Below are 13,664 nucleotides of genomic sequence, written 5' to 3' on the forward strand. Positions count from 1 at the left end.
AATCAACATTTTATATTAATTGATTGTATATAGATTTTGAAATAAAGGAATCAATTTGTGCAATTTCACTTTCAATGAATTCAGATTAAAAGTAAACTGATTTGAAGAATTAACTAAACAATTAGATAAGCTTTTCTTTTTATTTTACAAACCTAAACCATAAGCAATATAACAACTATTTTAAAAATAAATAATGTTTGCCAAAAAGATAATGTACATATTTATTAACCTAACAAAAATTAATTTCAAAATTTTTAATTGGAATTCGAATTAATGATACTAAGCCGAATTGAAAATTTATATTTTTGTTACTTTCTTAACCTTAAATCAGACTAGCACAGAAGAAACTAAATACTATAAAATATTGAAAATTTACTAATAAGTTTATAAAGATTAAAATATATATTCAAAAGAAAAAGAAGAAAGTTTAAATGAGTACAAAGAAAACTCAAATACACTTACAGTCATCACCATACAATGATTTTCTTTCACCGCACCGCAGCATCCAAAGAATGCTACCACAAAGATAATGCATCCTACAACAATAAGAATGGTAGGCGCTGTTACATATTTGCTATCCATAAATTCCGTAAAATCCTTTTTAATCACAACAGCACCAACTATAATCAGCGCGAGTCCACATATCTAGATAAAGAGAAAGTAACAAAATTAAGTGAAAAAATTTATTTGATAAAAAGAAATACTTAAATAGAATTATTATTTTAAAATAATTAAAGAATAAAATAGGTTTTTTTTTAAAAATCTCTTTCAATTAATTACCAATGACGAGCTGATGAAGACAAAAGGGCAAACTGGTATAAGTACACACTAGATTTATAGTATACTAGATTTATAGTATATGTACACACTTAAGTCTAAAAATTTTGAAATTCTAAAAAAACAATCTAAACTTTCCATTTTTGAAGAAATTAATTATTTCATAACTCACTTTGAATTTAAGATTTTTTAGAATGTGTTGTCCAAATGTTATTAAAAAAAACATTTGTTCCAAAGAAATATTACCTTTCAAATTTTTTTATTCATCTATAGCAGTGTCTCCCAAAGTGTGGTACGCGTACCCTCAGGGGTACAGGAGCAGCTTAGCGGGGGTACGCGCTCTTATGCAAAATATCTTGCAACAACCGAAAATTTCAACAAATTTTATTTATAAACAAAGTTAGCCATGAAAATTTATGATTACGTATTTCTCTATATTTTTTTGCAGAGTTAACAGTTAATAATTAGTGGTGTCAACAGCCAGGTGTGATTTTTAACTTTTGTGCAATTTTTTAAGTAGAAAGTACATTAATTTTTTTTTAGTGGTACACAGCGTTAGGAAAAATTTAGAAAGAATACACTAAAGTCATAAGTTTGGGAAACACTGATCTATAATATTACACTAGTAGGTCGTGTGTGCAGAATGCTTATAATACAGTCCTGCATATCGGCTTTCGGGAGCTCAGTAAAATATCAGGGCTACTATTTATAATGTGGGAAGGTAGGTACTTTGGATAATTCAACCATTTACAAATGTCACATGCTTTAAAAAATTATAACTCAGTTAAAAAAAAATTTTAGCAGTCTTAATCAGGGTTGGAGTTTTTGCCGGCAAAAAGGGGTTTTTTGCCAGGACAGTGGCAAAAACCTGGTAAAAACCGGCAAAAACTGGTAAAAACCGGCAAAAACTGGTAAAAACCGGCAAAAACTGGTAAAAACCGGCAAAAACCTAATTATCTAAATTGCTGATTAAATATTATTACAAAATACTTGAAACAAATTTAAATCAATCATAAGGAATAATAATTTTGATACATTACATGAAAAAATTATTTTTAACATATTAATAATTAATATAATGGTAATAATTTTTTAAAAGATTGAAAGTTTGTGATCTCTTTTCATTTTAGAATCCTAAAATCAGGGTTGGCAGGTTTTTGACATGTGACAGTTTTTGACAGTTTAAACCATGGTTTAAACCGTCACGTCAAAAACCTCACTGTCAAAAATGTCGAAAATGTCAAAAACCTATATTCATATGTGAAATTTAATTAATACATAAAATTTATATATTTTTTTTATAAAGGATAGTGTTTCTAAATATGTTCTAGAAAAAATAAATTTAAAATTTTGAAGAAACACTTATATTTTGAAAAGTAACCAAAATCTTGTACATCTTTTGTAATATTATGTCTCACATCTTTTGTAATATTATGTTTTCATTTTCATGTGTTATTGAAAATCTGCAGTGATATTAAGAAATTTATTTAAAACCAAATTTAGTGTATAATATAGATTATACTAAAAATAAGACATTTTTAAAGATAAACATTAGCAGTTTTGTACATTAGACATCTTTTAAAGAAAAATCTTTTAAACAGGTTGGGCACATGCAACATTCACAATCAGGGAATTTTTGTCTATTTTTAGCTCTTCTAAAGTAAACTGGGGGGAGGGGGATTAGTGAACCGCTTTCAACATACTTTGTTTGGTGGTGGAAAAATGTTCAAAACTAGTTATGTGCTACCGTATGCTGCGAGGTGCAAATGAACTAGACTATTGTATTTTGAATTAAATTTCTACTTCCATCATTTTCATTTTGATTATGTAGTGTGATGCATGTTCTAATTTTTAAAATTATGTATTTAATTAGGGTAATTAAAAAATTTCCATAATAATTTGTTTACATATTTCATGGATCAGTGACTGTAATGTTCTTCTGTTTCGTTTGACTTTTGTGATTGGTTGTTAGTTTTTCAGAAAAATCAGTAATTCTGAATTTTAAATCTTAAATTTTTTTTAAATTCATAGTTAACATAAGACAATACAAATTTAAGTGCTTTCTGTTAAATACACAGAGTAGTTAGTGTCGATTTACAGTATATTCAGCCTATTCATTTACTATGCTGAAAATTTAGTTTATCCAAATACTTGTGAATTTCATTTTGCTGAATACTATATAGTTTTGTTGAATATCTAAATATTCAGCTGTTGAATAATTACTTCTTACTTTCAAGATATACATTATTTGTATTCTTAATACAAGTGGAGAAAAAAAATTAAGAGATGAAAATTGTTTTAAAATGATAAGTGTAATAATTATAAATAAATATAATAAACAATATGAATTATATTTATCATTATTCATAAATATAACTACTTTTAAATTCAAATTAACATACTGGATAATAAAGATATTCAGTCTAACATTAAAATTTTTTTTTATACACTTGTATCAAGTTTGTATTTATACAACATAACTTGTAAGTTCCTTATAAATATAAATATTAGTTAAATGTTCCTTATATGTCAAAAATGCATGGTAATAAACTTTTAATTTTCTTAAATATCAAAAAAAAATTTTTTTTTTCAAAATATAAATATTTAAACAATTTTTGTGCAAAATTTTTCTGCACATGCATTTGAATATAAATTTCTGAGATTTTAAATCTGTTATTTTACCTTAATTTTAATAAAAAAATATTTTAAAACCTGCTGATTACCTATAGTATAATTAAATTTCCATATAATGCATGGCAACTGTTGGTAGTTTTGAAGTTTATATATTTTCTTGGCAAACTTCAGTTTTTGACGTTTTCGACGGGTTTTTGACGGTTTAAACCAGTATTATACCCTTGTCATGTCAAAAACCACTTTTTGACGTCAAAAACCCAACCCTGCCTAAAATAAATGTTTTTTTACAAATAAATAAATATTATTTGTATAATATTATTATTTATTATAAAAAATTATTATTTGTACAATAATTAACTACACATATTGATAGATATTTTATGCTTTAAATTATAGTTATATTAATTTAAAATAAGTTCATTTCACTGGAAAAAAAAGAATAATCACAAATTTTCCAATCAATAATGTTTTAAACTACTAAAATTATATATTATTACATTATCATTTAATTATGGAATAATAATTTTGTTAATTTTTTTGTAATTATTTATATTTAGACAGGGTTGGCAGGTTTTTGACATGTGACAGTTTTTGACAGTTTAAACCATGGTTTAAACCGTAACGTCAAAAACCTCACTGTCAAAAATGTCAAAAACCTATATTCATATGTGAAATTTAATTAATACATAAAATTTATATATTTTTTATAAAGGATAGTATTTCTAAATATGTTCTAGAAAAAATAAATTTAAAATTTTGAAGAAACACTTATATTTTGAATAGTAACCAAAATCTTGTACTTTTGAAAGCTCACATCTTTTGTAATATTATGTATTCATTTTCATGTGTTATTGAAAATCTGCAGTGATATTATTAAGAAATTTATTTATAACCAAATTTAGTGTATAGTATAGATTATACTAAAAATTAGACATTTTTAAAGATAAACATTAGCAGTTTTGTACATTAGACACCTTTTGAAGAAAAATCTTTTTAATATTCTTTTAAATCTTCTTAATAATCTTTTTAACATAAGACAATACAAATTTAAGTGCTTTCTGTTAAATACACAGAGTAGTTAGTGTCGATTTACAGTATATTCAGCCAATTCATTTACTATGCTGAAAATTTAGTTTATCCAAATACTTGTGAATTTCATTTTGCTGAATACTATATACATAGTTTTGTTGAATATCTAAATATTCAGCTGTTGAATAATTACTTCTTGCTTTCAAGATATGCATTATTTGTATTCTTAATACAAGTGGGGGGAAAAATTAAGAGGTAAAAATTGCTTTAAAATGATAAGTGTAATAATTATAAATAAATATAATAAACAATATGAATTATATTTATCATTATTCCCAAATATAACTACTTTTAAATTCAAATTAACATACTGGATAATAAAGATATTCGGTATAACATTAAAAATTTTTTTCATACACTTGTATCAAGTTTGTATTTATACAACATAACTTGTAAGTTCCTTATAAATATTAGTTATATGTTCCTTATGTGTCAAAAATGCATAGTAATAAACTTTTAATTTTCTTAAGTATCAAAAAAAAAATTTTTTTTTTCAAAATATAAATATTTAAAAAAATTTTTTGCAAAATTTTTCTGCACATGCATTTGAATATAAATTTCTGAGATTTCAAATCTGTTATTTTACCTTAATTTTAATTAAAAAATATTTTAAAACCTGCTGATTACCTATAGTATAATTAAATTTCAATATAATGCATGACAACTGTTGGTAGTTTTGAAGTTTATATATTTTTTTTTGGCAAACTTTAGTTTTTGACATTTTTGACGGGTTTTTGACGGTTTAAACCAGTATTATACCCTTGTCATGTCAAAAACCACTTCTTGACGTCAAAAACCCAACCCTGTATTTAGAGTATATATTTCAATTTTAGGAATAATTTTGTATCAAAAATGTGTTTTTGTCCTCTCATCTTGGAAAATATAGGTTTTTGCCACTTTTTGCCAATTTGCTTGGCAAAAACCTGTTTTTGCCAGGACGGTTTTTACCGGTATTTACCATGGTCTTTTCCACCTACGGCAAAATCTTGCCAACCCTGGTCTTAATAATTTTGGTTAAAATAAGTTTTGAGGTCACTTATACTATAAATACAGTTCAGAACCCGTTATCCGGAAATCAGAAAACCAAAAAACCGGAACGAAATTCGATAAATTTTCCCGCTATTTTTTTTAAAAAAAAATTTTTTCCTCATAAGATTTTACGATTTTTCTTTCTTTTTTGAAAGATGTTTACCTTACCTTCATTTTGGAAATAATCATTAGTGTATTACTTCATCGTTTTTTCTTCCTTTTAAGATTATTTCCAAACTTGATTTTTTTTTAGTTGAGTTTTAAAAAAAAAAAAAAAAAAAAAAAACGTTTTTTTGTAGCGATTCAGAAAACCGGAAAAAATCAGTTATCCGGAATAGCGATGGTCCCGATTGTTCCGGATAATCGGTTCCCTACTGTACTCTAATTTTCAGAAGTTTTTAGAAATTAACAAATTTCTTAAAAAATTAAATACTGGCACTGTGTTGTCTGCAGGGTTGGGTTTTTGACGTCAAAAAGTGGTTTTTGACATGACAAGGGTATAATACTGGTTTAAACCGTCAAAAACCCGTCAAAAATGTCAAAAACTAAAGTTTGCCAAAAAAATATATAAACTTCAAAACTACCAACAGTTGCCATGCATTATATTGAAATTTAATTATACTATAGGTAATCAGCAGGTTTTAAAATATTTTTTAATTGAAATTAAGGTAAAATAACAGATTTAAAATCTCAGAAATTTATATTCAAATGCATGTGCCGAAAAATTTTGCACAAAATTTTTTTAAATATGTATATTTTGAAAAAAAAAATTTTTTTTTTGATACTTAAGAAAATTAAAAGTTTATTACTATGCATTTTTGACATATAAGGAACATATAACTAATATTTATAAGGAACTTACAAGTTATGTTGTATAAATACAAACTTGATACAAGTGTATGAAAAAAAATTTTAATGTTATACCGAATATCTTTATTATCCAGATTGTTAATTTGAATTTAAAAGTAGTTATATTTGTGAATAATGATAAATATAATTCATATTGTTTATTATATTTATTTATAATTATTACACTTATCATTTTAAAAAATTTTTACCTCTTAATTTTTTTCCCCCACTTGTATTAAGAATACAAATAATGCATATCTTGAAAGCAAAATGTAATTATTCAACAGCTGAATATTTAGATATTCAACAAAACTATGTATATAGTATTCAGCAAAATGAAATTCACAAGTATTTGGATAAACTAAATTTTCAGCATAGTAAATGAATAGGCTGAATATACTGTAAATCGACACTAACTACTCTGTGTATTTAACAGAAAGCACTTAAATTTGTATTGTCTTATGTTAAAAAAGATTATTAAGAAGATTTAAAAGAATATTAAAAAGATTTTTTTTTAAAAGACTAGAGGGCTCCGCCCCCTGCTCGCTAACGCTCGCCAACCCCCGGAGAATTGCTTCGCAATTCTTGCTTGGTTTGCTTCGCAAAACCAAGAATGCTTTGATTTCATATATTTCAATATTAAACTGAATATTAACTGTTATCATCGAAAAGAATTAATTTTCTTAAATGCAGAATAAGCAGTGTGTCAATATCAATGTCACTTTTTTTCGTTGACTACAGTTCCTTCTATGTCCTATTTGTTCTCTAAATGAGCCAAAATTGTCAGAAATTAACATCAATGTGCACATATAATCTTAATATGAAACTTGTTTAAAAAAAATGATAATCAATAATACAGACTTTGTCCCAAAGAAATGAATATATTTTTAACACATTTAATTCAATATATATATATATATATATATATATATATATATATATATATATATATATGCAAACACTATAATATTTTTCAATAAGCAATATTGTTAAGAACAGGGTAATTTTTAAAAAAATATTTTAATAATATTCAGCAAAATAACTATAAATGAAAACATTAATTTTGCGGAATTAAAATAAACAATGCACCAATAGCATTTTCTTTACGCTAAATACATTTATAAATTTGACATTATATATATATGTTATAATATTTCTCTATATACAATATTGTTAATGACAGGATCATCTTTAATAAATATTTTAATGTTCTCCTTCGTTGTGCATCTTGACAATGCCGCATATAATTGACCATGAGAAAAAATAGGCCGTTCAATATATAGCCCAACTTTATCGAAGGTTTGGCCCTGGGCCTTATTAAAAAAGAGTATTTTATAGTTTCATTAATAACCTGCATATGTGTAGCTTTTTTAACGACAGGTAACACTTGTCGAAAATCTCCACCTAAAATGATTATCTTACCACCAAATGGTATCTCATTAGCTAGAAGATCACGAAAAGTTCTATCGATCATTTCTATTGCTTTTCTGGGAATCATACTTGCTTCGTCCCACATAATAACGTCAACATTTTTTAAGCGAATCTTATCACATTTTTTTAAAATACAAATCCCATCGTCACTTAGATCAATAGGCAGATTAAAAAATCTGTGTGAAGTAGTTCCAGATGGAAGTAACATTGACGCAATGCCAGTCCAAGCTACACAAGCAACTTTCATGCTCTTTGACACAAAATAATGATATAATCCTTTATATAGGAAGGTTTTGCCAGTTCCTCCTGGACCATCGATAAAAAACAAAGTTTGCTGATTTGATGATTCATCGGAGACAGACTTTATTATTCTTTGAAAAATGAACAGTTGATCTTCGTTAAACTTAGCATTTATCAGAGTAAACTTTTCAACTGATTCGTTTATATCCATAGCATGAACCAGTTTTTTCATATAATGGGGGCTCGGGTAATCCAAAGTCCTTACAACTTCTATTTTCGGAATTCAACAACTGTTCAATGTGTATTAAAGCATCGTTGGCATCGGCATCTTTATCAATCATTTGTTCATGAAAAATATTGTATAATTTTACTGCATCTGATGGCAGGTCTTTTCTTTTTAGGCATTACTTGTAAATAAACAAATCGAATTAAGATTTAAAACCAGATTAAACTTACGAATTAACGTTTTAGAAAACAAATAATCAGATTAATCAATATATCAATACGAAATAAGTTGAGATGTTGTAAAACTGAAGAATGAAATTCTAACTATTTTGTGATTGGTTGCATCTCTGAAAAAGAAAATTCAGACTTGTAAATCGCTTTTTTAAGCTTGCCGTTTTCAGACATGTGATTGGCTGTTGTGAACGGCGGTTATTCTTCATTATTAACTGCAAAATCGTGCTTTAAAACTAAAATAAATAAAAATTTAAAATTATGTAAAAGATTTGAATGCCCTAAATGTCTTCCCTGAAAGATTCTGAATGAATTGATTCCTTAATCTTAGATTTTCATCACGTAGTTAAAAAGTTTTTCAGGGGACAAAATTAACTGCAAAAACTTTTTTTTAGAATAGAGAGACGTCTAATGTGCAAAACTGCTAATGTTTATCTTTAAAAATGTCTAATTTTTAGTATAATCTATACTATACACTAAATTTGGTTATAAATAAATTTCTTAATAATATCACTGCAGATTTTCAATAACACATGAAAATGAATACATAATATTACAAAAGATGTGAGCTTTCAAAAGTACAAGATTTTGGTTACTATTCAAAATATAAGTGTTCAAAATTTTAAATTTATTTTTTCTAGAACATATTTAGAAACACTATCCTTTATAAAAAATATATGAATTTTATGTATTAATTAAATTTCACGTATGAATATAGGTTTTTGACATTTTTGACAGTGAGGTTTTTGACGTGACGGTTTAAACCATGGTTTAAACTGTCAAAAACTGTCACATGTCAAAAACCTGCCAACCCTGGTTGTCTGTAACACTAAATTTTAAATTTATAAAAAAATTTTAAGCTACTAAAGATTTAAGTAAATGTAAATACAATAATTATTGCAAATACAATAATTATTGAGTTTAAAAATAATTATTGCAAAAGTATTTCAGTGTATGCGAGAAATACATATTAAAATTTTATTTACAGAAAACATTTTAAAGAAAAATTCTTCAGTGTTAGCTAATATTAAAAATGGTTTCAGATCAAGTATGATTTTGGGTGCTCTTATGAAATTTTCCAGGACATTTGGCTGACTCTGTGGCACTAATTGAGATGCTTATTTTTATGGTTGACATGAGCATATGTAGAAATAAGTTTCACTTTCACTTAATGATTCATAATTATTACTATTCTTTATGGCAATCCTTAGTCATTTGATTTAAAAATCACATATCATGGAATAGAACACCATTTGGGATGATTTCCTATAGCTGTTGAAATAATTTTCCCTAATACTGGCCACATCTACAGTTTCTGCAAAAAGACTTTTCCAGGATGAATTTGGTATGTTCAAAATTAAGGAGCAGTCTTTCTACAAAATCCTTAAATTTTCATTTAAGACAATTAAGTGGATCAAATTATGACAATGTATAAAAATTCTGCAAATCACTGGATTATCATTTAGAAATTTTTTAAACAATTTTGTATTATTTATGAGCATATGCTGGGAAATAATTTATATATAAAACTTTTTAATTGAAAAAGAAGGGTAATCAAGATTTGTAAATTTGAATTAATTTTAAATATACATGGGTTATAATGTAAATAGTAAGTGTCATATTAAATATAGAAAAATGGGTCCTTCAAAATTAGGTAATGTTTTATTTATTTTTTGTCTTTAAATTTCTCACTTTCTTTAATTTTCTCTCAGATAGTTGTCAAGTTAAAATTTTTCACAAAAATGGGTATGATGTAAAAAATCCTATTAGCCCCTCAGAAAATTTGCAGGATGTTGTGAACAGATGTTTTTACAATTATTTTTTTAATAGTTTAATTGCGTATTTCCTTCCACAACATGCAAGAATATCGTTCATAATATGAGAATAAATAAAATAATACTTATTCAATTTCAAAAAATATTGACAATTTTATTTGATTGAAATAGTTTTTTATGAACATGTTTCAGTTACTTAAGGTTAATAACATGCATATCTGTTGTTACTAAAAGAATCTTGCAGAAATATATTAGTACTGGAGTAATTTGTAGCAGAAAGCCCAAAAAAATTCCACATGGATGTGTTGTAAAAAAAATATTGAAAATTTTTAGGAAAGACATATTGAAAAAGGTATATAACTAAACTATTTTGAAATTATAACTAAAGTGCAAACGTGTTATAATTACTTTTATGATCAGCTACACACAAAATAATATTCAGCCAAAACTGTTATTACAAATTAACTTTACATAATATAGCCAAACAATATGGTAAGAAACTAATTATAAAGCAACTAAAAATTGAATAGAAATTTATTTCGGTATTGTGATCTGTGGCAGAATAACCAACAAGTTTCAGGCAGTGGCCCTAGAGAAACAAAAAAAAAAAAAAAAAAAACACCACAGAAAAGGACCAACTCGAAGGGTATAACTCATAGCCCCCCCCCCAGGCAAACATCAACAGGTTTTTCCTTAAAAAAATTGCAAGTTTAAAATCTATTTGGCACTTCGGCGATTATAGTTGGCATGACACATCATGATGCAGAAATTAAATTTTTATGCAACAATCTGCTTATCCTTAAGAAATAAAAATAATAATAGTAAAAATCTAAATCTTTAAAAAGAATTGAAATTGCAGCAAAGCAAAACAAGTTATAAATAGTTAGCAAATATTTAACTTTAAGTTTGTATAGGGGTCTGACCAGGGCAAATTTACTACCGTTTAGCGGTACCTTCACAAATTAAACGTTCGATCAAACGTTACTTTCACAAATTCAACTTTAAAAAAAAAAAATTTCATACAATACTTTTTTTTTTAAATAAGCAAATTTTAAAATTTTCCTCCATGCCTTTTAAAATTTTGTGGTACAATTGTCTTTTTTTATGAGTTAGCAGTAGTAAATGATTGCATGCTATAAAGTTATGTTTGAACACATAAGTCTTTATTTATACTTATAAATATTTAATTTTCGCAACTACTCAGTATTAACCGAATACAATGTCAAAACTTGTCCGAGTATGTTAATATTAAAAATCTGTTATTTTATCTGAGTATACTGTTATCTTAATATTCTAAGTACTTAGTAAAATACTTATTAAAATAATATTGTGTACATGTTGTGTTGACTTTTTAATTTTCACAAATTATTTCCAAATTTTCACAAAATAGGAACATTTTAAAAAAACCTAGACAGTCCCCTGGTATTTATTTCAACTTTCATTTTTGCTGTAGGAATTGCAATACACGTTAAAAAAAAATATTGATGCCTAAGTTAACTTATTACATAAAAATTGCAAATAAATGGGAATAGTAATTATTGTGCTCCTTCTTCAAGCAATTAATTTGGTTCCAATATTTCAATGATATTTTAATCAGATTTTCAAATGTTGAACTGATCAAAATTAAATAAAAAAAAAGAAATATAAACGAAACAAGAGTAATATTTTTTAACAATGAAAACTAGCTAAAAACAAAACCATTTATAGTGGCAATTAGAACCTTTATAATTATTCTATTTATCTAAAACCCTTTAACATTATAAAGTGAAACCAAAACTAGAGCATAGCTGATTATACATTTTTAACTTAGTAAGGAAATTTCGAAATCAAATTTAATTACTGCATTATTAAAAATATGGTTACCTATAATTATTTTTTTAAGTCCAGTCCAATCAAATTAGGTTACTGATTTTAAATGAACTTATTTGTTAGTTTCTGATTGCGAATTACAATAAATTTGGGCGAAAAATTATCCTTTCACCCCCTAAAAATAATTATGGCAACTTACAACACTTAATACCCTTTAAAAAGCCCCCACATTTAAGTCGCAGTCAATTTTTTGTTCTATTTTGAAATTGTTCTAGAAAATAATCTATGAAGAGGAGGGGCGCTGTTTCGTAATCTCGCACCGCCATTTTTTTTAAAACCAAAACAAACATCATTACGCAATTTGAATTTTAAATACCGTAAACATTTAAGATTATAGTTTTAACTCGGACTAGTTACAAACATTATCCTCAGCATAGAATAAATTTAAATATCGCATAAGCTATAAAAACTTATAACGGAAAAGGGGTGTCAGTTTCTTATCTTTTGTCTCTGACAAACGGTACATCAAATTATTTTAAATAAATAACTACCGTTATTTAAGTACCTAAAGTTATTTAAGTATCGGCAACAATAATATTTCAACACTTTAAATTCAAAATAGAAAACAATTAGTGGCGTAGCACCAATTCGAATTTCAAAGATATACTTACCACAAATACAAAATTAAATACGAATAGCAAGTATTTGATACACGTTGAACTACCTTGCACCATCTTGGCAGATTTAATTGAAGTAAATATACAAATAAAAGGAAATTAGAGTATCCAAAATCTGAGGTAGAACTCTGTCACTATTGAGAGAGAAGCAGGCAGGTAAAAGAATATACGTAGCTCAACAGCAACTGATGTCTTCTGTTTGTCAGTCATGTGACCTTCTACGTAGTTACCTCATGACAGCACTTTGCGTTCAGAAATGAAATCTTGCATATGGGCGAAAAAAAATGAAGCAATCGTTTCGCGAGTTGCTTGCTACTTGTTTGGAAGAGATTAGAAGAAAATAATATTTTGTGCGAGTATTTTTTCGAGGAAAAAAGAAAATTTATCAAATTCAACAGGAATAAGTTTTTTTTTTTTTTTTTTTTTTTTTTTTTTTTTTTTGCAAAACTTATAATATTCGTGTTTTATAAAATACATTTTTTTAAAATTGAAATATTAGCTTCTTTACTTTTTTTCCCCAGAAATGTTAAATAAATATAAGACAAAAGTGTGCAAATTTTTATTATTAACGTGGTTTATATGTAAGCAAAAGGGAGAAAAATTAAGAAAGGAGAAGAATTTAATTTGTACATAGTAAATTATTTTGATTCATAATTCGTGTAATAAATTAGTTTATATTTTAAAAATGAACAAATTGATTATAATAAATAAATTAATTTAAAAAAAATCTATGTGAAGTAAACTACATTGTGAATTAAGAAAAATAAATTTATTATTCGTAATGTAAATTAAATTTATGATTCGTAAAATAAATACTAATTATAAATTTTATTTCTTAGATGTATTATATTAAATCAAAGCAAAAATGTGTATTTGTGGTAGCGTTTCAAGACGAAAA

The 13,664-nt window shown here is 25.9% G+C and overlaps 1 protein-coding gene across 2 annotated transcripts in view; it reads right to left on the bottom strand.

The window, feature by feature from the left end:
* Positions 1–13,104, bottom strand: part of LOC107451396 (CD63 antigen) — a 28,998-nt gene extending 15,894 nt beyond the window's left edge. Inside the window, exons 1-2 of one of the 2 annotated variants that reach the window (XR_015432657.1) lie at positions 12,761–13,020; positions 463–645 (exon numbers count right to left, since the gene is read on the bottom strand). Coding sequence is in view for 1 of the 2 variants with exons in the window: in XM_071183175.2 (XP_071039276.1) it covers positions 463–645; positions 12,761–12,823 (246 nt within the window). In the remaining variant the exon portion in view is untranslated. Of the gene's footprint in view, positions 1–462; positions 646–12,760 lie in introns of both variants that reach the window. The other variant, XM_071183175.2, reaches the window with a different exon arrangement.
* Between the last annotated feature and the right edge of the window lie 560 nt (positions 13,105–13,664).

The sequence above is a fragment of the Parasteatoda tepidariorum genome, chromosome 3 (genome assembly GCF_982258835.1).
Source record: "Parasteatoda tepidariorum strain Cologne lab strain chromosome 3, Ptep-v5.0, whole genome shotgun sequence".
Classification (NCBI taxonomy): Eukaryota; Metazoa; Arthropoda; class Arachnida; order Araneae; family Theridiidae; genus Parasteatoda; species Parasteatoda tepidariorum.